Genomic DNA, 24,564 nt, shown 5'->3' on the forward strand with positions numbered 1-24,564 from the left:
TCCTCTATTGATTGGTTTGTCTGTATGTCAATCATTCAGAACAGTAGGCGGTGCTGTGTCTCCGCCCAAGGGTTTTGGGTAGATGTAGTTTCCCAGCTCATCGATGTACTATGGGTGCAAATGCAATAGGAATTGTCTAATAACATACAGTCAGCCTTATAGCAGAGATGGAAAGGTTGCAGCTGATGCAGTGGAATCTGGGTTTTCAAGGGAGCGTGGAAAAAATGTTAAAATCTGGGGAAACGTAAAATAAGGGCAACGTGTTCAGGCCGCGTTTTGAAAGAATCTGTTTTTTTTTTAATCTATAACAGTGTTACTTGCTGAGTTTTTTCACATGCTTTAGCAGTACAGTAAAGAAATATCACCACTATCTTTCTCTATTCGCTAATCACGGTCTTGTGCCCCGGTCCCTTTCTCCTCTTTCAGTGTCTTCCCCCCGCCCCTCCCTCCTTCTTCAACACAGCAGCCTATTCACTTGCCATGTTTTCTTGCCCCGGTCCCTTTAACCAGGCTACTTCTAAATTCGGTGTTTGACTGTATGTACTCTGTTTTATAACCACATGGGGTTTTGGGCACGACTGGAAGCCATATTGCGGGGCCTGGCACATCCCAGCATCCTGCATCATGGTCCTCCTTCCCGGAGACCTTTAGATGAGAGCATCCCTTCTTCCTAGCAAAGGGGAGGGAGGAGGAGGAATGGTCCAAGGTCTGTGTGATCTGTTTTCGCTCTGAGGCTACCATGGGCCACTGAGGCTGCTGCCAGCGGAGTCGTGCTAGCCTGGGGAATTCTCTGAGTCACCCCTTCACTGACATAGAGAAAAAGAGGAAAGGAGGAGCAGAGATGGAGCTTGAGGTTTATGCCCATGCAGGAAGCATCTTGCTGCTGGTGCTACTACCCTCCTTGCTGCCAGTCACCGGGCAAGACGCAATCAAGTTACCCCTGAAGAACTGCCCTGGAACCTGCTCACCCCTGGGATACAGAGCCAAGCGTTCAGCGGAGAAAGGCACCGAGCAGGACACCAGTTTCCTGGATATGATAGACAACCTCAGGGGAAAGTCTGGCCAAGGGTATTATGTGGAAATGAGGATGGGCACTCCACCACAGACGGTAAGTACTTCCCATGAACACTTACATCTCCCTATTTGTGTAGCATCATGTAGCGAGCCATTAGGCAATGGCTATGAAAGTTACATTTATGAGAGTAATGTTAGTGAATGGGAAGGAATGGCCAGCTACCGACTGAGTGGGAAGTTGGCATTTAGTGAGGCACAAGAGATCAGTGACTGGCACTTATTCATGTGAATAACTGACGTGTCTGTCCTGAACCAACCTCTCTCACAGTTCTGTACAAGTAATGCATCATTATTCCAATAAATATATTATTAAACATTTGGAGACACAATTACAAGCCAATACCAATAAGCACTGTTAATGTAATGAAGTGATGGCCATCCTGCATAATCCCACTGCTGAGTAACAATGGACCCAAACAGCCTTGCCTCTAGGGATATAGTTCCCCGACAGCTGGGGGCAGCAGGTTGGATATGCCTGGCTTTAAACGTAGGTTGTTTTCATCTCTATAACTGAAATTTATAGCTGGAGTGAGACTAATGAAAGAGTGTAAAATAAGGTTACCGGATCATCCGATCGTCTAATAAACACATGGTGCTGGGTTGCATTACTGCTGCCCTTCTAGCTGCATTTTCTACAAGCACCCTGATTCATCAGATGATCTGGTAACCTTACTGTGGGAAAAAGAAACCAAGAAGCTAAAAAAGTATAAAGAAATGCGAGCATACTGTAAGATTCCCAGATTTATGCTGTAAGTAAAACGAGTTATCGTTTCACTGCTGTATATCTATGTATTTACTGACTGAGAAACACACTCTCTATTAAATAGTTACATGTGGGCAGCATCTATGTAATTTTATGTCTTTTATGCACCATTTTTAGAAATAGTTGCATGTGTGGTATGGTGGAAGAGTCCCAGAAAGTACTGAATTATGCATGATACCTGTTTAGAATCTCCAATAGGACACTGCATTTATATTGAATTCAATATGTTGATCACTTTACTTAATATATGTGCACACGGCATTTGTGTGTTGGGTGGGCTGCAGGGACCAATTGTAAGTCACAAGCACACAGACATAGGGAATGTTGGGGAGCACTAGTTTCAGCCACTGCACCTCACACCACTGAAACTAAAGCCAGCTTGCTTCCAAGGCTATTACTTACAGAGAGGGGCAGATCCCAGTGGATACCTTCTGCACGATTGAAAAAATTAAGCATATTTTACCAAAAAATTCAATTCACTCATTGTATAATTAATAGGTGTAAACAGTCACCCAGGGGATCAATAACAAAATATTGGTAGACAGTTTAAATACAGGATATGTAGCTCTGAATGTTGGTCAGGAATAGAAACATGGATACATTTTGGGGCATATTTATTAACACTGGAGTCGAACATCAGTGGTGATGTTGCCCATAGCAACCAATCAGATCTTTGCTTTTGTTTTCTAACTTGTAGGTGACTGTTCAAATCTAGTTGCTGATTGGTTGCTATAGGCAATCACTATGATATTTGTCCCCATTGTTAATATATATGTCCCTAACTCTGAAGAACTGTGTTAATCTCTATATAAGAATGGACCATCTATTATCAGCATCATTTCTTGCAATCCCTGAGCAAATCCTTGGTCTCCTACTGAACACGCTAAAAAGGACATATACCTTCCATAGCAATATTGATTTACCCAGATATTACTTGACTACAACTGATAGAAGCTGCAGTCCAGCATCTGTAGTGGTTCAGCAACACAAATGCTGATTAGGCTCATGTGTGTGTGCCCCAACATGGTGCCCAGCACCTGTAATGAAGTCTATTTTTTCCCCTTCTGGAGTGTGGTCCCGGTTAGCCTGCACCTCCGGTGGGGAAAAAAGTCCTGTGATAGATGCTCTTTAAGAAAGTTTTCTAGCTCTGAACACCTATGGCTATATCCCCTGCTGATGTTTAAAGGGGTAGTTCACCTTTAAATCAACTTTTACTATGACGTAGACCTTGGTACAATTTGCAATTGAGATTCATTTTTATATTTTTTATGGTTTTTCGGTTATTTAGCTTTTTTTTGTTCAGCATCTCTCCATTTTCTATTTTAGCAGCTATCTGGTTGCTATTGTCTTATTCACCCTAGTAACCAGGCAGTGGTTTGAATGAGAGATGGGAAGATGAATAGCAGAAAGCCTACATAGAAAGACAAGTAATAAAAAGTAACAATAAAATTGTAGCCTCATATTGCAATCGTTTTTGGCTACCAGGGTCCCTGACCCCCATTGAACACTGTAAAGAGGCAGAAGATAAAGGCAAATAATTAAAAAACTATAAGAAATAAATAATGAAAAACAAAAGGGCATTCTATAAAATACTGAACGTTAACTTAAAGGGGAACCAGCCCTTTAATTACAGTGTAATAAACGAATAATAATTGCACCAATCCCCCAGTAAGGCAGATTACAACACGATTACTGACATGGCACTTATGCAAATAGATAATGTATTTAGTCTCTTCTGTGTAGATTTTAAAGGATTTGTAATGTAACTTCTTCCTTTATTTTTGGTTTGGTTCATAAAATATCATACTCTAGTTTATTCCTCTATGTTTTGGACCTACACCAAAAAAAGTAAATATATGTGAGGGAATATATCAGGAATGCTATATCTTCTATTGTAACATATATGAGGAACAATGTACCCCCCTATTGTAAATTATAAGGATATTTTAGGTCACAGAGAAGTTCTAAGACCAAGGTGAGTTCTAATATACTCATAATTTACAAAAGGGTGTAAACTATTTTCTATAATACAAAAGTTTCACTAAGTCAAATTAGAAAAATGACCGCATTTGTATGTATAGAATGTAATTACCATTTATTATATATGACACCATTATGTACGTAAGGATAGATTTTACAGCTTATTTGTGGCTTTTTAAACTTTTCTGTTCTGATAAAATAAGTAATACTTATTTTGCTCTTGTATGATCCTTCAGCTAAATATTTTAGTGGATACTGGTAGCAGTAATTTTGCTGTGGGCGCTGCTCCTCACCCCTTCCTAAAGAGATATTATCACCGCCAACGGTAAGTAGAATTAAAAATCGAATTCGCTAATCTGCATTATTCATATCATGCATACCAAGATGCATAAATGGATACTTCTCCAATATATGGGTACCACCAGAGGATTAACTTTAGAGGATGCAGAACTTGTGACTGCTGGGGCTGCTCAGGAGGTATAGCGGGCCAAGTAGGGTTGCCACCTCTCTGGATTTGGCCCGGTTTCAGAAGGGCTGCGGGTCAAGACAGTCTGCCTAGTTTTCCAAATACAGAAAACAGGGCAGGATCTCCCTTGATTGATATGGCGATCAGCCAATCCCTGATCACTGTGTCATAGTCCTGCCCCTGTGATGTCGCTCATTCCACCTGCAACATCACTGGTCCGCCCCTCTGACATCATGGCCTAGCCCCCTGCCTGGATCGTGGGCCATGGAAAGGTGGCAACCCTGGGGCCAAGGCGGTATTTTCTATGTACCCATCCTAGGGCGTATGTCTAGGGTGGCAGCCATCTAGTGTCGTTATACATTTTTTTCTTTTTCACAAACTTTCTTAAACTCCCTGCCCCGCCAGATACTTGCTGTCAATTGGGTCTTGAACAGTAGCTATACAGTTGTTGGGCTTATTTTCCAGAATGTTTGCTGTCTAATTTTATTTTCCAGAATGCTTGTTATTCTACTTTAAAAAAAAAGTAGCATTGTTTTGCCATCAGCATAGATTTATATTATCAAAGTTAAATTAAAGTATAAGATACTGGGGCCAACTTTTTTAGGATACCATGGAAAATAGCACTGCCACGTTCTTGAAATCCATGTATACTGTACACATATCTTCTCACAAAAGAGGTGTGTTTGAAAACTACAACTCAAATTGTCTACAACTCGTTCACCAGCCAAAATGTTTTTTGAAATGTCAGATCATTGGATTAACAGAGTGTCTAACAATGTCATCCAATCTTTTGTGAATTTCCCATAATTAACACAAGCAGAATGGAGTTACTCCAAATTCATAAGCGTACAAGGAACATCGATTTATTGTCATCAATGTATTCATGATTGGGGAGCGATACTTGTATATTGCTGCCATCAGAAATTATTGGAAAGTTGCTTATAATTCGATTTTTGTAGGCAAGATTTTATATTTGGGTTTATTTCCCTTTTAACATACTCAGTACATTAATAATGCTGAGAGATAAAATAAAACAGTGCTCTAAAAGCACTCAGTATGCTCACCTACAGTAATAAAGCAGAATGGTGTCATAAAACCACCAAGAACAGGACAATCATCTGGTTCTATTACTAAAGGTGTCAGGTTCTTTCTGTTGCTTTGCCATCAGTTGTTCCCATGGTGACCTGAGATTTATGAGAATCCCAAGGAGGAGCTCCCTGTGATAGTTATTGTATGTAATGAGTGTGGACGAGGCCACCATCTGAAACAATCATAAATTAACAGTGGTCTCTTGAATTTAGAACATATGCTAAATCAACTCTATTGATAACCGCAAAGATACACTAGTTCTTGGCAACAGTTCTCCTATTTTATATAAGAAAGGTGTCATCCTTTGATTGTAGAAACTGCTATATAAAACCACTGTATTTTACATTCTACATAGCTTATCAGGCATAAGCCCTGTAGCATCCTAAAATGCTGGCTCCACGCCCACTCTATTTTAATGTTGTAGAGCAAATGTTACCAGTGCAGGGTAACAGTACATTACATTAAATTACATAGAAAACCCCTTTTATTTTGTGATGTTACTACTCCTTTATCAAGGACTTCATAGAGTTTGTTTTAAGATATTAATTTAATGTACTGTGCCCCTGAACACTTAGGGGCAAATTCATCAAGGGTCGAATATCGAGGGTTAATTAACCCTCGATATTCGACTGGGAATGAAAATCCTTCAACTTCGAATATTGAAGTCGAAGGATTTTGCGCAAATACTTAGATCGAAGATTGAAGGAATAATCGTTCGATCGAACGATTAAATCCTTCTAATCGAACGATTCGAAGGATTTTAATCCAACGATCGAAGGTTTATCCTTCGACCAAAAAAAGTTAGGCTAGCCTATGGGGACCTTCCCCATAGGCTAACATTGGGTTCGGTAGCTTTTAGGTGGCGAACTAGGGGGTCGAAGTTTTTTCTTAAAGAGACAGTACTTCGACTATTGAATGGTCGAATAGTCGAACGATTTTTAGTTCGAATCCTTCTATTTAAAGTCGTAGTCGAAGGTCGAAGTAGCCCATTTTATAGTATACTTAAAGGGGAACTCCAGCTTCCAAACCAACATTTGATAAAGAGGCCCACAGAATACTCTAATATACCCATCACAGTTACTTCAAAAAGTATAAATAAATGACATTTTCTATGCTGAAATCCAGCTGTATAACAGTTCTTCTCTTTCTGCATCATTTGAAATCCTGGCAGGAAAGGAGGGACTAAACACTGATGATACAAATTGTAACAACTTCTCCACAGATTACAGGCAGCATGCAGGAACTACATAACCCACAATGCATTGCACTGTGATGTTCCTTTCCTTATTGAAATCACGTGTGCGGGGAATTGTGTGGTTTGGAAGATGCAGGCTAAGGACAGCTGGCTGTTGATACAAAGTAACATTAGTCAGCCAGCTCAGCAAAGTAGTCAGAGAGATCATCAGGAGAGCAGGGGGCTAGGTTTAGGGAAATTACAGAAACTAGTGATGTGCGGGTCAGGGTTTTCCTGACCCACAACCGACCCTAACCCGCCCTGCTCCAGCCCGCGCCCGCCCGCACCCGCGCTTCCGGGGTCCTTTTATAGACCCGTGCCGCCCCTCCCCACAGATGACATCACAATGATGTCACAAAAGTGGCGGGGCGAGCAGACGCAAGACTATGAAGTCGGAAGCCGGTATTTGAAGGAGCAGTGCGAGGTCGACCCGAACCCAGTACACCCGTGGGTATCAGGTCGGCCAGCACATCACTAACAGAAACCATTAAAAATCATGAAAATCGGCATATTTTTTAAATGATGTATATTGCAAAGTTATGTTTACTTTTCAAAAAGCCTAAGTTGTGCAGCAGTGATATTTGGGGGTGGAGTTGTGCAGGTCTGGACTGGGATTCAAAATAAGCTCTTACATTTCAAATACAAAGAAGTCCAAACAGCCTCCCACCAGTCCACTAAATAGTCTATGACAATTTACACAAGCCCATCTGGCATTTAGAATCCACAGATTGCAAATCCTGGCCTAGAGTTGGCATTACTAATCTAAACAGAAGTCCCTAAAATTTTGTTAAATAGAGTGTCTCCTCTTGAACCATGATTACAGTATATATCCCTGTAGAAGTTTATTCATTATGCACTTGTATCCAAGCATATAAGTGATTAATTTTGAGTAGTATTATCTGGCAACAACCTGGTTAATTCTGCTGATGCAGACAGATGGAGCTCCCTGTAACCATGGTAGCCATAGCAAACAGCATCTGGTGAGCTGGCCCTGTTAATCACACATTTGAATACAAGAGTAGAACGTGTTCTATGAATGGTAACGTTTAAATAATTTCTCCAGAGACTCCACACACAAATACATTCATGCACAAGTAGCTTTTCTGAACTTTACTATAGGATGTGTATTTTCTCACTTATAAAAGTATATTTTAAGATGAAAGCAATTGTAGAGTATATCCTAATGTCACGCACTGTTTGTATCACCTCATCCTAAGATTCCCTCCTATCTCTCCTCCTCTTTGCGTTATTTCTATTTTCATGTTGGTTTGGTTGTTATTCCCTTCATTTTGTTCCTATTTTATCTATCATCCTTTAATAATACCCTGATTTTCCATTATCTCCTTCCCAAGGTACAATGGCACTTACTATCTTGTACTTCCTTCTATCCCTCTGTTTTCTGCCATTCCTATTTCTACCTGCAGCTCTAGAACATACAGAGATGTTCGAAAAGGGGTGTATGTTCCATACACCCAGGGGAAGTGGGAAGGTGAGCTAGGCACAGATCTGGTGACTATTCCACATGGCCCCAACGTTACAGTCACTGCAAACATTGCTGCCATCACTGATTCAGACAAATTCTTCATAAATGGATCTAACTGGGAGGGTATCCTTGGGCTTGCATATGCTGAAATTGCAAGGGTAAGCTATGAAACGTATGAATGCATGAAATGTCATTTGTTTATTATTTGCCGTTTATTATGGAAAAATAATATGGCTGATAGCATAATCAGTAGAATCCACCTTTTTTCGTACAATAGATAAAACAAACAGTGCTTGGACAGTTTCAGACATGAAGCTGTATATGATCAGGTTCTCACAACAGAAATTGTATTCTCTGCTGTTTCCTTAGTGGTTGCATGAATATGAGCAAACAAATCAATATTGTGTCTCATACAGGCTAATGGTGGCCATACACGCACAGATATTGTACAAAACAATATTTGGTGTGTGTATAGTGACGTTGAAAGATTCACAAAACTCACAAAAAGGTGAAAAATTCGCAAAACGCTTTGAAGTCAATGGGCAGCAAAAATGTTTTTTTGTGCGGGACAATTCTTACTCACTCCAAATGCATTAAAGTCAATGGGCGTTTTTTTTTCTTATGGCGACTTTTTTGTCTCAGCAACAGTTTTGTCTTGGAGACTTTTTTGTCTCTGCAAATGATTTTTCCAGATGCATTACAGTCAAATATTTTTACTTTTTTGTCTTGGCGAAATGTTTTTTCCAAATGCATTAAAGTCAAAAAAATTTACACGCAACAATTTTTTCGAGCGCAACAAATTTGTCTCACTCCAAATGCATTAAGGTCAATGGGTTTTTTTTCTTATGGCGACTTTTTTGTCTCAGCAACAATTTTGTCTTGGTGTCTTTTTTGTCCAAAAGCATTAAAGTCAATGGGCATAAAAATAAAAGTTTACACGCAAAAAAATTCACAGGTAGCAAAATTCACAGGTAGCAAAGTATGGAATTTTGCTGCGAATCCATGCCTGCCAAATAAATTTGCTCATCACTACTTCCCATCACTCTGATTTTAAGCACTATTTGATGGCGGTGTTTTCATAAGCAAGACAGACATTTTGTTGTTTAATAATGGAAGCGGAAGCAATACTATGTACAGGGACATGTTTAGAAAAGGCATCCCTGGCAATGAAGGTTAAAATCTGATAAAAAAAAACTGTTTAGGAATCAGGAATACCCAGCCTGTGTCCCGCCAACTGACACATCATCTTTTGGTTGAACACTGGCTTCCACAATATAACATGGGCTATACACTTTTATAATTGGCACCCCAAGACTTCTACGATGTAGTAAGTCTCAAACAAATACCCTTTCTGCCATATTTTAAAACCAGCTCTGGGAGTTTATATGTGGTAGCAAACAAGAATAAACAAAACAAAAATAAAATGACAAACTGAAAAGTAAAAGTCTGTGGTGGTGGCAGGTAGTGTGGAAGAGTGCTGTGTGGTAGGGGAGTGGCAAATGCTCACAGGAAACCATGTTGAGTCTTCATTCTGGACATACAGTTGTGTTCAGAAGAATAGCAGTGTGTTTAAAAAAGTGAATAAAGCTCAAAATCCTTATAATAGCTTTTATTTTCATACACACAAATGCATTGGGAACACTGCACATTCTATTCCAAATCAAAACATGAAGAAACATTTATCAAATTTGTGTTATTCCTTTACAGAAAGTGAAGAAAAGGAAATATTAGCCTGTTCCAAAAAATAGCAGTGTCTGCAGTCTGCTTTACAAACTTAAAAATTCACTGTATAAACTGATTTTTTTTTTTCAAGATTTTGCTTTCATTTGAATCATTGAACTAATATTTAGTTGTATAACCACTGTTTCTGAGAACTGCTGCACATGGAGTCGACAAACTTCTGGCACCTGTTACATTTCACAACTCTTCTGTATGTATTGGTTTTGCCTTAGAAATTGCATTCTTAGGGGCCGATTCATCAATAGTCGAATATCGAGGGTTAATTAACCCTCGATATTCGGCTGGGAACTAAAATCGTTCGACTTCGAATATCGAAGTCGAACGATTTTGCGCAAATCCTGCGATCGATCGATCGAAGGATTTTTCGTTAGATCGAACGATTAAATCCTTCGAAACGAACGATTCGAAGGATTTGAATCCAACGATCGAAGGAAAATCCTTCGAACAAAAAATCACAGGCAAGCCTATGGGGACCTTCCCCATAGGCTAACATTGACTTCGGTAGGTTTTATCTACCGAAGTAGGTGGTCGAAGTATTTTTTAAAGAGACAGTACTTCGATTATCGAATGGTCGAATAGTCGAACGATTTTTACTTCGAATCGTTCGAATTCGAACGAATTTAACCAATTCGATGGTCGAAGTACCCAAAAAATACTTCGAAATTCGAAGTTTTTTACATTCGAATTCTTCACTCGAATTTTGTAAATCTGCCCCTTAATGTCACCCCACAAGTTTTCTATTGGATTACGGTCTGGGGATTGGACTGGCCACTCCCTAACATTTGGAACGAAGATGTTGCTCATTTACTGGTGTGTTTGGGGTCTTGTTAAAACACCCATTCAAGGGCATTAGTCAATATGACCTCTTCAAGTATTTAGATGTATTGAAACATCTGACAAACTGTCTGTGGCCCCTAGACCCAAAAATAGCAATCTTGCTTTCATCAGTCCACAAAATGTTACTCCATTTCTTTTTAGGCCAGTCAATGTGTTCTTTGGCAAATTGTAACCTCTTCAGCACATCTGTTTTCAACAATGGGCCTTTGCAAGGGCTTCTTGCCGATAGCCTGGCTTCACATAGACGTCTTCTAATTGTAACAGTACTCACAGGTAACTTTAGACCTTCTTTGGTCTTCCTGGAGCTGATAATTGGTTGAGTTTTTGCAATTTTTGCTATTCTTCTATCCATTGGAATGGTAGTTTCCATTTTCTTCCAAGTCTTTCAGGCTTTGATTGCCATTTTAAAGCATTTGAGATCATTTTAGCTGAGCAGACTATCATTTTCTGCACTTCTTTATTTGTTTTCCCCTCTCCAATCAACTTGGAGATCAAAGCATGCTGTTCTTCTGAACAAGGTCTGTAACAACCTATTTTATTTAGATTTTCAGAGAGAAATGCACTATAACCAGCACACACAACATTTGATGCATTCCTTCCTTAAATAAAGGCCATACTTGACACTGTTTTTTCACAGAATGAATGGCCTCACCAATTGAACTCCACACTGCTATTATTTGGACCAAGCTATTATTATTTGGAACAAGCCTCAATTAATGATTTAATTACGCAGAATCACAGCATGCATGTCATGTCTGTTGGTTTTCTATTACTCTACTACACCTACTAGTTAGTTAGTGAAGTCGGGCTGCTATTATTCTGAACACAACTGTATGTTGACAATCCTGCCATATTACTTCAAAGCCATTTTAGCTGTCAGCTCACTGACAGATATTCTCTAACAAACACATCAAAGTTACAGTCAGGCCCGGATTTGCGGCAAGGCCACATAGGCCCGGGCATAGGGCGGCATCAATTAAGGGGCAGCATGCCGCCCAGCCGCACAAGCAGTTTTCTTGGCGGAGTACTGGCGCCGAACGGCTAGTGCTCCGAAACCAAACAGGATGTGCATGCGCGATATCTTTACAGAGGGAGGGGGCGACGGAGGATGCCAGCCTCAGTATTGATCATATCTTTAAAATAAGAGTAGAATATTTATTTGCATGTAGTTTCCATGAGAACAAGTCTAGGAATAGGGATCAAACGCCTTGCCCAGCTGATAACACTGCAGTCGGTCAGATCAATGGTGGAAAAATGCCAATGTTTGCAAGGCCAGACAGTAACAGACACGGTACCATTTATAACCACAAAGAGTGCTTGAAGAATTTGACCACTAAAGAAAACAACATGGTAAATTTCTCTTGGAAATGCATACATGCAAAGAAATAAATTATACCCTTTATACAAACTACTTTATTAAGAAAAGTCTTCAATATATTCTATAAATATCCTCATTCCTTTTTTTAACCCTTCACTGCTTATATATTTGTTTTCTTTAGCCGGACGACACCCTAGAACCATTCTTTGACTCCCTTGTGAAGCAGACCAGAGTACCTAATATGTTCTCACTTCAGTTGTGTGGAACAGGATTCCACTTTAATGAAAGTGACACAAGTGCCTCTGTGGGGGGAAGCATGGTGAGTAAAGCAATGGAGTGAACTGATACAGTAAGTTCCTGGGAATTTTCTGTTTACATAATATATGGAAACACAATGTGTGTTTGAAATGGGTATTGCCATGAAACAGTGCAAGTGTGTGTATAACATTATGGGACAGATTTATCTGGGTCGAATTGAAAATTCGAAATTCAAATTTTTTTATAGTCAAAACTGTCAAATTCGACTATCGAGTTATCAAGTTTTTTAAATATTCTAATGATTTTTCGAGATTTATCATACTCTGGCCCTTTAAGAACTCAAATTCGACTGTTCGCCACCTAAAACCTGCCAAATTGCTGTTTAAGTAAATGGGAGAGGTCCAGGGATCAATTTGGAGTTGTTTGCAGCCTTCTTGACATTAAAATTTTTTTCGGGGAGAAAAAACTCAATTTGAGTTTTTAAAATTCTAATCAAATTCAATTTGCGTTTTCGGGTCAATTGAATTCATCCAAGCTAAATTTGATTTCATTAATAAATTTAGATTGGTAGAATTTTGAATTTATAGGAGTTTAGGGAAGCTTTTATAAACTCACACGAAGGTGAAATTCGACCTTTGATAAATGTGTCTTTGTAAACTTTACAAGGCAAGTGAGCAAAGGTTCATGGACCTGTTATCCAGAATGGTCGGTACTTGGGGTTTTCAGGATAAGGAGTCTTTTTGTAATCTCTATACCTTTAGTCTACTAAAAAAAATAATTTAAACATTAAGATTGTTTTGCCTACAATAAGGATTAATTACAGTATATCTTAGTTTGGATCAAGTATAGGGTACTGTTTTATTATTACAGAGAAAAAATATATATTTTTTAAAACTTTAATTATTTGCTTAAAATGTAGTCTATATGCACGATGGCCTTCTTATAATTCAGAGCTGTCTGGGAAAACAGGTTTCTGGATAATGGATCCCATACCTGTACCAGGTGCAGACTTGGTAGTTGATTCAGATGGTGGGGGTGGGAGACCAGAAGTCCTGCTGGAAGTTCTGGCTAAAACCATTTCTATATATGTAAAAATCTGATGATTTTATCAATGTCTGGGTAAGGGTTAACAGAATCATTTGCTCAGGTGTATATTTAATACATAAGTGGCCCAAATGCAGAAATCTTGCTCATTGTGTCCCTGAGCATTCACATATTGAAACAATTTCTATCTTTGGATGTGACAAACCATTCTACGGAACATTAGAAATATATACATATCAATTAGCAGAAAATTCATATTAAGTCTTAATATGTCCAAATTCTTCTGCAGGTAATTGGCGGCATTGATCCATCTCTGTATATTGGCAGTATTTGGTACACACCAATTAGAAAGGAGTGGTACTACGAAGTCATCATAGTGAAAATTGAAATCAACGGGCAGGACCTACACATGGACTGTAAAGAGGTGCGTTCACTTGCACAGATCATGATCCTTTCAAGAGTACTTAGGGTTGATATACAGTACGAATTCTCAGCTAACCTGAAGCATTGAATGTAATCTTTCAGATATCAGTTTGACACGACTGTAGCTGCAGCACACTTTGAGTTAATAGGAGGCAGGTACAGCATTTGTGCTGCGCTGCAATCTGGCCAAAGGAACAGTAACACCAAAAAATTTAAGTGTTTTAAAGTAATGAAAATATCATCATGCACTGGTAAAACTTATCTGTTAGCTTCAGAAACACTACTATAGTTCATATTAACAAGATGCTGTTTAGCAATGGCGGAAATTGAAAAAAAGATATATGGCACAGGTTAAATAGTGGATAACAGATAACACCATTGCTACTATCTGCTGTGTAACCTGAGCCTTTTCTCAGTTGAATGGCTGCCCCCATGGCTACACAGCAGCTTATTTATATAAACAATAGTAGTGTTTCTGAAGCAAACACAGCAGATTTACCAGTGCAGGGCAACACTACATTACTTTAAAACACTTTTATTTTTTGATGTTACTGTTCCTTTAAGTCCTGTAAATAAGGTAATAGTTCACATGGCAAAAAATTATCAAAAGGGGTAATAAATTGCCAAACGCATTCTTGGCAAAAAATTATCAAAAGGGGTAATAAATTGCCAAACGCGTTGAAGTCAATGGGTGTCAAAGCACACAACATTTTTTTTACTATCCATTACAGTTTATTGGCATTTTTTCATAGCAAAACGTGGCAAAATGTTTTGCTCACCCCTAGGTAGCAGCTAAATATGAAGATACTTACTTTTTATGCAGTTTCTAAATCTAGATTTATTTTGTACTTAAGGGAGTAGGTCACCTTAAAGTAAACTTTTATAGAATCCTTTTCTTAGCAGCTTTGCAGTTGGTCTTCATTTTTTAAAAATAGTTTTTGAATTATTCTCTTCTGTTCCTTTCCAGCAATCAAATGGTGGTACTGACCCCAACAGCCATAAAAAAACACTGCTCAGCAAGGCTAAAAATATATTGTTACTGTCCAGGCCCTCTTCTATTCATTTCCAGTGTCTCGCCAGTGATCGCTAGGGTAAATTGGACCCAAGCAGCCATATTCCAGGCTGAAATTCCAGCCTAGACAGCAGATGAACCAAAAAAGAAATAATCCAAAAAGTCATAAAAAAATAAAGACTGTCTATATCACATTCAAATTTAATTTAATTTAAAGATGGCGTATCACTTTAAGTAATACAGAAAAGTAGGGACCTATTTGCCTGGAGGTAACCTTCTAATTATTACCTTATTTACATGTTGCTATTATCTTGTGCTATTTCACATTTAGAATCCTCTTTTTTCTGCTCTTGCTTTCCATTATAGTACAATTATGATAAAAGCATTGTAGATAGCGGCACCACGAACCTGCGTCTGCCAAAGAGAGTGTTCGATGCAGCTGTAAAATCCATTAAAGCAGCATCCTCGGTGAGTGAGACTGGAATTAAGAAGGGATGGGGAAAAGCATTGTGATGTTTAGTGATACCAGCCCTGTATGTCTGACATCTTGCTCAGGGTATTAAAGAGCAGGCTACCATAGCCTGGATACAAGGTACAAAAAAAAGGTTGGCAGTGATGATCCATGATTCTGAGTCTTATATGAGTGCATTTCTGCATGTGCAGTAGTCAGGATGGAATAGTCATTCTTTGCCTGATTCTCAATGGTTGTAATAATACAATATATAATAAAACATATTTGACACTATACTGTGAAATATAATACATTGACACACCCAGGGGGTTATTTACTAAGCTCCGAATACCCGAAATTTCCCGAAATCCGAAAAATGTGTGATTTTTGTGTTATAATAGGCTTTTAAAAAAATCACAAATTTTTCAGAATTTATTAAACACCGAGGGCTAAAAAGCCCGAATATAAAAACACGGCATCTCAAACCTGTCGAGGTTGCATAAAAGTCAATGGGAACAGTCTCATTGATTTTTGGTTGTGTTGGGGGAAAATTCCCCAAAAAAACTTGATAATCAGAGCTTTTCCCGCAAAGGTAATTTTTGGGAAAATGTAATAATAAATAAGCGTTAAAAAGCCGAGCGGGTTAGATCGGAGTTTGTAGCAGCTGGTATTGAGATAAATTCGGACCTTGATAAATAACCCTCCAGTGTTGTCCATGTTTCAACATCAACACATCTCAAAATGTACAATGCTTGCCTAACAACATTCGAATATGCTATGTAGGTCCCATACTTATACAATTAAATGACTGACACACATCTCTGTCTCTCTCATTTTGAATGTCAAAACAAAAAGAAATAGAAAATGAATGTGCAAATATGTTCAGAAAAGCACATGCACAGATTTTTACATTGATTTTGGAAGGGGTTTAAATCCCTTTTAGATGTTAGGGACATTCCTGGTCAATCTTTGCTGATACATGGGCAATTTAATATAGTCAAAAAGGATCAGAATTATAAGGGGGATATTGGGGAACTGGTGCAAATATTCGAACAGCAAATTAGGTTCTACTTAAAAAGTCTTCCCACAGATGTGTCAGATAAATTGGTGTTTATAACATATCGTAGTATCATATTCAGTAATATATTAAATGCAATGATGTCCACACAGGCATTGTACTTGTAGTAAGAACAAAGCCTTTTATGAAAGTTGCCATGATGTATATAAATGGCTTTTCTACAGTGTTCCCATATGATTTACCTTTTTATGCATACTTGCATTTTAATATTTTTAAGCTTCATTTCACTTTGATCACGAGAGATCACACTCTGGGAAGATTTGTTTCTATGGAAACACAATCCTAAAAAAATTAGTACAAGTATCAATTTTAATCCCGTCGTATCACTGTTACACTTCCCTTAGGGCATAGTCACAAAAAGCGTTCTTAGCATGATAACAAGGGCTTCCAAGTTTGTGCAAGAAAAAAAACCCAGCAGCAACCATTTACCACTTAAATAAAGACGGATTTTTGAAATGTGAAACTCTAACGTACAATATATTCTCTTCCAACACAGACTGAAAAATTTCCGGATGGCTTCTGGTTGGGGGAGCAGTTGGTGTGCTGGCAGGAGGGCACCACCCCATGGCACATATTCCCCGTAATCTCTTTATACCTAATGGGCGAGGTTGCTAATCAGTCTTTCAAGATCACAATCTTGCCACAGGTAATCCAACAGGTCCTAAAGATACTGAAGCAAATACTGAACTATGAATGTATAACACAAGTAGGGTTGCTGGCCAGCGTTTCACCTGCCTAGCTGATAAAGTATGAAAAAGTTATTTCTAATATTTACATTGTTGTACACCCTTGGTTATATAGGATTCCACCAAGTTATGTCCCTTCCAGTCCCTGCTCTTTTTACAACCAGCTTGGTACACCTGGCCCGACACCAACCCATAGAATCCCGACTACCTTTAAATCACCAACCTACATACTGTACAAAAGTGATTTTTACAACCCTTTCATCAAGGCATTATTAGTATTTTCTGCAAATAACTATTCTTACACAGCATATTTTAATATGCTTGCAGATTTTCACTGAAAGCCTATAAAGGGACACTGTTAATAGAATAAAAAGTAAACACTGGAACTGTAATATGTGACGTAGTGCTGGGATGAGATTAGAAATCTGTTTATTTTAGCTATGAGAGTAGGAGCTCTCGTTGCAGCAGAACAAACGTCTGAATTTATATATATTTCTATATAAATTGTTCACCTTTAAATTTACTTGTAGATGTAGAGAGTGAGATTTTCAGCCAATTTGCAGTTAGATTTCATTTTTTATTATTTTTATTATTATATGGTTTTTGAGTTATTTGGCTCTTTATTCAGCAGCTCTCCAGTTAGCAGTTACAGCATTCTGGTTGCTAGGGTCCAAATTACCCTAGAAGAAATTTACTTATTTGAATGAGAGACTGGAATATGAATAGGAAAGGGCCTGAATAGAAGAAGGAATAATAAAAAGTAGCAATATCAATAAATGTGTAGCCCTACAGAGCATTTGTTTCTTAAAAGGTGACCCCCCCCCATCTGAAAGCTGAAACAAGTCTGAAGCAGACAAACAAGAAAACATGAAAGCCAATTGAAAAGTTGCTTAGAATAAATCATTCTAAATAAAATACTAAAAGTTTACTTAAAGATGAACCACCCTTTTTATAAAAGAAAATGGCACGTAACTAGTACAACCTGTATAAAGAATTAAATGGCACCTTAAAAGTGGGTAATTCTAAACGTTTTTTTTTATCCCCATACCAGCAATATTTGCGTCCAGTGGAAGACATTGCCACAGCTCAGGAAGATTGCTACAAGTTTGCCGTGTCCCAGTCCACCACGGGAACTGTCATGGGTGCTGTCATTATGGAGGGCTTTTATGTAGTGTTTGACCGTGCTAATAAACGCATCGGATTTGCTGTTAGCACCTGCCATGGTGAGATTAAAGTAGACTTCTCATTATTTTGATAAATTCCCCATATATCCAGCTGCAATTATGTCATTGTAAAATTACATTTATTCTTTGCTTGGGATAGCCATAGAGGTGGAATCCACCCCCTTTTTTTTTTTTTTTTTGAATAACTGATGTAATTAGAGGCCCATGTTATTATGCTGATGAAGGCGATGCAAGTTTTTAGATCCACCCAAGTAATCGCTTTAACAGCTATCTCAGTTTCTAGTGCTGTTTTGAGAAGTTACAAATGATTCGGCCTTTTTCAGCAGGATTCGGTCAAATCCTTCTGCCCGTCGACCAAATCCGAATCCTAATTTGCATATGCAAATTAGGGGTGGGATGGAAATTGCATGACTTTTTGTCACAAAACAAGGAAGTAAAAAATGTTTTCCGCTTCCCACCCCTGATTTGCTTATGCAAATTAGGATTCAGTTCGGTATTCAGCCGATTCTTTTGTGAAGGATTCTAAAATAATGGAATCGATGCATCCCTACAAATGATGGACCCAGGTGACTCCAGTTGCAACATGAACGCTGCAATAAAAAACACATATACAGTGGGGAAAATAAGTATTGAACATGTCAACATTTTTCTCAGTAAGATATATTTATTTACTCAGAAAAATGTTGATGTGTTCAATAGGACCTGTTATCCAGAATGCTCAGGACCTGGGGTCTTCCGGATAATGGATCTTTTCGTAATTTGTATCTATCTATCTAATCTATCTATATATAAATATATCAAAACAGGGGGGTTGTGGGAGCACTCTAAAGGCTTTAAAGTATATATATAAGTATAATAAATGCTATTGCATATGTACCCAAAAAAGGGGTTATTTTGTTACAAAGTTATGATCATAAAATTGATAAGCCACCATACCACGTCAAGGTAAACCCCGAATGGCGGTCCCTAACTTGTTTTATATTTTATGTGCATTTTAGCATTACCTGTAATCAATGTCCGTTGATTTAGAGTGCTCCCACAACCCCCCTGTTTTGATATTATATATAAATATATATATATATATATATATATATATATATATATATATATACTGTATATATGCTATCCCACAGCACCAGCACTCAGATCAAAGTTGCATTTATAGTGTAGAGAGGATCAGCACTCACAATGTTGTAGATGAAGAAAACAGTTTTTATTCAAGTTATTTTACATCTTAATCCGACGTTTTGGCCCCACTTGGGGACCTTTTTGAAAAACGTCAGATTAAGATGTAAAATCACTTGGATAACTGATCCCATACCTGTACTTACAAATCTTAAGCTACACTTCTTCCATTACATTTTTGCTCTAAATACATTTTTCAGTTTCACAATCAATAACTAGAGAATTTGGTGTTTTACAGTGCACGACTATTACCGTACGGCTTCTGTGGAAGGCCCATTTTTTGAGACTGACCTTGAGGACTGTGGTTACAACACCCCGCAGTTGGATGAATCAGCATTGATGACGACAGCTTATGTGATGGCCGGTGTCTGTGCGCTCTTCATGCTTCCTCTCTGCCTCATGCTATTTCAGTGGCGCTGCTTCCGCTGCTTAAAACGGGCAAGAGACGATTTGGCCGACGACATCTCTTTGCTGAAGTGAACAGTTTCTGTCTCCCGTGCATTTGATGACCTAATTGAATGGGACCTGTACAACCTGAGCACCGTCCACAAATGCAATTCTAACAGGAACGCTCGACTGGTGCAATAGGAAGGTAGCGAGACAGATAACGTGAGATGTACCAGAGCAGACCGATAAACTGCCTTTTACTCCTAAGCAACTAATTGATTTAAAAGGCATTTTGATGCAAAAAAAGTTTGAAAAATATGAAGCCATATTGCAAATAACATGCATTTTCCCAAGGGCACGTTTACAGTGCTGCTTTTAGGGATCATCTTCTTTATTCTCTTAATGCTACTAACAGCAACACACAGACAGAGCTATATGAATGAGGTTAATGTACGACATATTTAAAGGGGAACTATCCCGAAAATGAAAATTTTATTATAAGCTTCCTCATACTGAAGTAAGATACTTTCTAAATACATTCAACTTAAAATTCTGCATTGTTTCTTGAAATAATCAAGTTTATATTGACTATTCCAATCTCAGCATCTGTTTCTCTTCATTCTGTCTTCATGCAGCAGTTGGGTGTCAGATGAATGATCCAATATATCTTATAGGGGGCTCCCTTTCCTAGCAGATGTATTAGAGCTCACTCAAATAACTGATTCCAGTACAAACAAAATAATTTTTGCACATATCCTGCATGTAGAGAGACATGATGTCTGGTGATTTTAATAGAGTGAGCTCTAATACATCTTCTAGGCAAAAGGAGCCCCCCTATAAGATATATTGGATCATTCATCTGACACCCAACTCCTGAATGAAGACAGAATGAGGAGAAACAGATGCTGAGAGAGGGATAGTAAAGATAAACGTGATTATTTCAGAAACAGTACAGAATATTTCATTGATTCTATTTATAAAGTTTCTTATTTCAGTATGCTGGAGTTTATATTAAATTTTCATTTTCGCAATAGTTCCCCTTTAAGACAGCAGGAGTGAACAGAGTTATGGTTGACTGAGATCATGTTACTTTCTTTCTCAGCAGGGTTAGACAAGAAGATGCTGGTATTTGGCCTTGTTAATCCATGATTTATCATTTAGAGTGGTGGTACAAAGAACTCCTGTGGAGCATTCGGGAAAATAATTGCCTCCCTATTAACTCAAGAGTAATTGAGGAATTAAAATGTTTTAATGATACCAAAAATGTAAGGAGCCTATTTAAGAAACTAAAGAATGTCCATATTAATTGAGTTATACATTCCATGATATGAGTCAGTGCGGGGAAAGAATACTACTTATCAGAGTCATAGAGAGCATTAATACAAGATCTTCTTAACCCAGTATTCCCTATTATGGCCAAAGGAAATGTAGCTACTTATATGGATGCTTATGTTGGCAGGAAATGAGGGAATGCGCAGGTGCTTTAAAGGGATTCTGTCATGATTTTTATGATGTAGTTTTTATTTCTAAATTACACTTTTTACACTGCAAATAATTCACTCTACCATATAAAATGTCATTCCTGAAGCAGCAAGTGTATTTGTTTTAGTTGTAATATTGGTGTGTAGGCAGCCTGGTCATATGCTTTCAGAAAGAGCTAGTACTGCACTATGGAGCTGCTTTCTGGCAGACTGCTGTTTCTCCTACTCAATGTTACTGAATGTGTCGCAGTGGGACCTGGATTTTACTATTCAGTGCTGTTCTTAGATCTACCAGGCAGTTGTTATCTTGTGTTAGGGAGCTGCTATCTGGTTACCTTCCCTTTGCTCTGTTGTTAGGCTGCTGGGAGGGAAAAGGAGGGTGTGATATCACTCCAACTTGCAGTACAGCAGTAAAGAGTGACTGACGTTTATCAGAGCAAAAGTCACATGACTGGGGGCAGCTGGGAAGCTGACAATATGTCTAGCCCCATGTCAAATTTCAAAATTAAATATAAAAAAAATCTGCTCTTTTGAGAAACGGATTTCAGTGCAGAATTCTGCTGGAGCAGCACTATTAACTGATGCATTTTGAAAAAAACATTTTTTTCCCATGACAGAACAACAATGAATTACCCTTTCATCAGCGAGAAAGGTGAGGGATTCATACATGGCGTATCCGTTGACTACTGTGTGTCGCTACAGTTCTTCACTTTTGTAATATATAAGAAAACCCACTAACCAGCTTTTTGGTATTTCCATGTTATATGTGCTTTTTAGGGGTACAAATAATTAAAGTTTTTGTTCACGTGATTCGGCCCATAGAAGTCAACTATAATATCCCCTTTACTGTGGTTAATTTGGTATACACTCTCCTGCAGCAATGCTATGTCAAGTATACATTTCTGTGCCAAAATCTGTCCTGGGTGTGGGCTGATCTTGTGCCTTGCAGCACACACACTTAGGTAGCCAGAGATATATATGCCAGAAAGGAAACCGATCTATGTGCCACTAGCCTATGGTATTGTGACCCAAATTACAGAAAAATCCCTTATCCAGAAAACACCAAGTCCCAAGCATTACACATAACAGCTGCCATACCTTTCTTTTGTTTTCTGTCATGTTATATCTCATGTATTTATATACAGGCATGGGATCTTTTATTCGGAAATCCTGTTATTCAGAAAACCCAAATTACGGGAAGGCCACCTCACAGTCTCCATTTTAATCAAATGATTAAAAATTTTATGAATGAATGAAAATGATTTCCTTTGTCTTTGTAATAAAACAATACCTTGTACTTGATCCTTATTGGGTTTATTTAATGTTTAAATTATTTTGTAGTAGATTATTTTGAGATCCAAATTATGAAAATATCCCTTATCCAGAAAACCGTAGCCATTCTAGATTGCAGTTTGCAGTATTCATGCCAGTTACCACATATGTGGGGTGGCATCAGCTCTTTATCAGCTAGTGGCGAAAATGCATCTCGTAGAAATGAATGGAGAGAGGAAGGGCCATGCGGTCCCGAAACGTTTGAACATTGAAGTGTTGTGAGCACCATGGAATAAAGTTTGGGATTCACCCGTTTGTAGCAGACAAGGTATTGGCTTTCCATTTATTTTTGACCATCTCTCATAGACTCCCATTTTATCCAAATAATCAATTTTTTTTTAAATTATTTCCTTTTTCATTTTAATAATAAAACAGTGCCTTGTACTTGATCCAAACTAAGATATAATTGATCTTTTATAGAAGCAGAACCAGCCTACTGGGTTTAAATAAGTGGTTTTCTAGTAGGTTTAAAGTATGAAGATCCAAATTACAGAGATCCGTTATCTGGAAAACCCCAGGTCCCGAGCATTCTGGATAACAGGTCCTATACCTGTATTAACCCTTCATATAGGTAGAATAAAATGGTAATTACTAGTACAGTGATTCTTGGTAAGATATGCCTAAATGAGAAACATTTCTCTTGTATCTATGGTTAAGATAATGGTCCCTTTAATTCTAAAGTTGGCTAATTTGCAGTACTGGTTCTTTTTAATACAAGCAGATTAGTTGGTGCAATATCTTTACTGGCTAACTAAGATGAATAATCATGTTTTTGTAGGAAAACGAGGGCATTGTAAGATTATTATATATAATAATAATATACAGTATATCCACCCCTCTTTCTAGGGTCATGGTGCTTTTGAGAAAGCAGACAAATAAATTGCTATTCCTTACAGCATGAGTAGACCTAAACTGACCTAGTTCTCTTGAATCTAGTTAAGGAAGACTGGGAGATGTAGTTCTGTTTTTAGCAATGTAGCTAGACACTTACAGCCTAAAACCTTCATGTGAGTAACAGCAGAGATATATCAGACAGGAAAAATGGTGACTCTCTATAATCTCTAATCACAACAACAGGGACCTGAAGCCTATGCACTGATCTGAATGTCACATCTGCAAACATAAAAAAGCAATTAGCTGAATGAATCTAATAATATAGATCTAAAATCATTAACTCTCCATAAATATGATGAAAAACCACCTTTACTGGTATCAGTGTGACATTCTCTTTAGTCTGTGTGGCCATTAAACGTAAAGCATTAAGACATGGCTTTGTTAAATGCAAACTGGTGTGTAAATATTCATATTTTATAAATATCAGTTGTGTTATTTTATGTATAACATGGGTTACATTGAAATGTATGGAAACCATGCTCGTGTTGAAGACTCACTGTTTTTTTTTATGATGAATAAAATATTCTGTATGTCGCAGAGTGCAGAGTCGGGAAGGGCTGTAAATATTCTTGTGTCTCCGAGTTCTTGTTCTAGTCATGCAGGTGGGTCTTTTGCTCCTAGAACAGCTATTATTAGTCTCTGAAAAGTTTAAATGAGGATTAGGAGATATACAAAACTTTTTTCACTGGAGTAGATGCCACATAGAATTTGCAGTTCACTTCATCTAAAGTAAGGAAACCACTGCAGGTACTAATGTTATACAGAGCACATGATTCGCTGTCAGTTACTGTACTGCAGAAGCTGTAACTTATCATTTCCAATTAATTTCTATTTTCTATGTGTGACCATTTTTCTAATATTGAAGTGTAAGTGCTCTCGGAAGGGGGGGTCATCTACCCTCTAAACTTTTCTAAATTTAAACATTTAGTTGATATATTGCTTATCTCTGTTGCTGCTGAGCAGAATCTCTGGGTTTCATTACAGGCAGCTGTTAGAATTGATACACTAGTTGCTAATACTCCAGAGATGCTGCTGAGAAATGTATCAACTAAGGGGCACATTTACTAAGTTCGAGTGAAGGATTTGAAGTAAAAAAAACTTCGAATTTCGCAGTTTTTTTTTTTGGTACTTCGACCATCGAATAGGCTACTACGACCTTCGACTT

At 38.0% G+C, this 24,564-nt stretch overlaps 1 protein-coding gene across 1 annotated transcript; it reads left to right on the forward strand.

Annotated features, from left to right (window-relative positions):
* The first annotated feature begins 98 nt into the window (after positions 1 to 98).
* Positions 99 to 20,226, forward strand: bace1.S (beta-site APP-cleaving enzyme 1 S homeolog). Its single transcript, XM_018227767.2, has 9 exons — positions 99 to 1,108; positions 4,054 to 4,142; positions 8,031 to 8,247; positions 12,166 to 12,303; positions 13,576 to 13,710; positions 15,088 to 15,189; positions 16,747 to 16,896; positions 17,988 to 18,159; positions 19,544 to 20,226. Exons 1-9 carry the CDS (start codon positions 842 to 844, stop codon positions 19,783 to 19,785), a joined length of 1,512 nt encoding a protein of 503 aa, XP_018083256.1. The 5' UTR covers positions 99 to 841; the 3' UTR covers positions 19,786 to 20,226.
* Positions 20,227 to 24,564: the final 4,338 nt, after the last annotated feature.

The sequence above is a fragment of the Xenopus laevis genome, chromosome 7S (genome assembly GCF_017654675.1).
Source record: "Xenopus laevis strain J_2021 chromosome 7S, Xenopus_laevis_v10.1, whole genome shotgun sequence".
In the NCBI taxonomy this organism is placed as follows: domain Eukaryota; kingdom Metazoa; phylum Chordata; class Amphibia; order Anura; family Pipidae; genus Xenopus; species Xenopus laevis.

Coding starts and splice junctions, on each gene's coding strand:
- bace1.S (XM_018227767.2), top strand. CDS start 842: ATGGAGCTTGAGGTTTATGCCCATGCAGGAAGCATCTTGCTGCTGGTG. Junction 13,711..15,087: donor TACACATGGACTGTAAAGAG/GTGCGTTCACTT, acceptor TTTCCATTATAG/TACAATTATGATAAAAGCAT. Junction 16,897..17,987: donor AGATCACAATCTTGCCACAG/GTAATCCAACAG, acceptor TCCCCATACCAG/CAATATTTGCGTCCAGTGGA.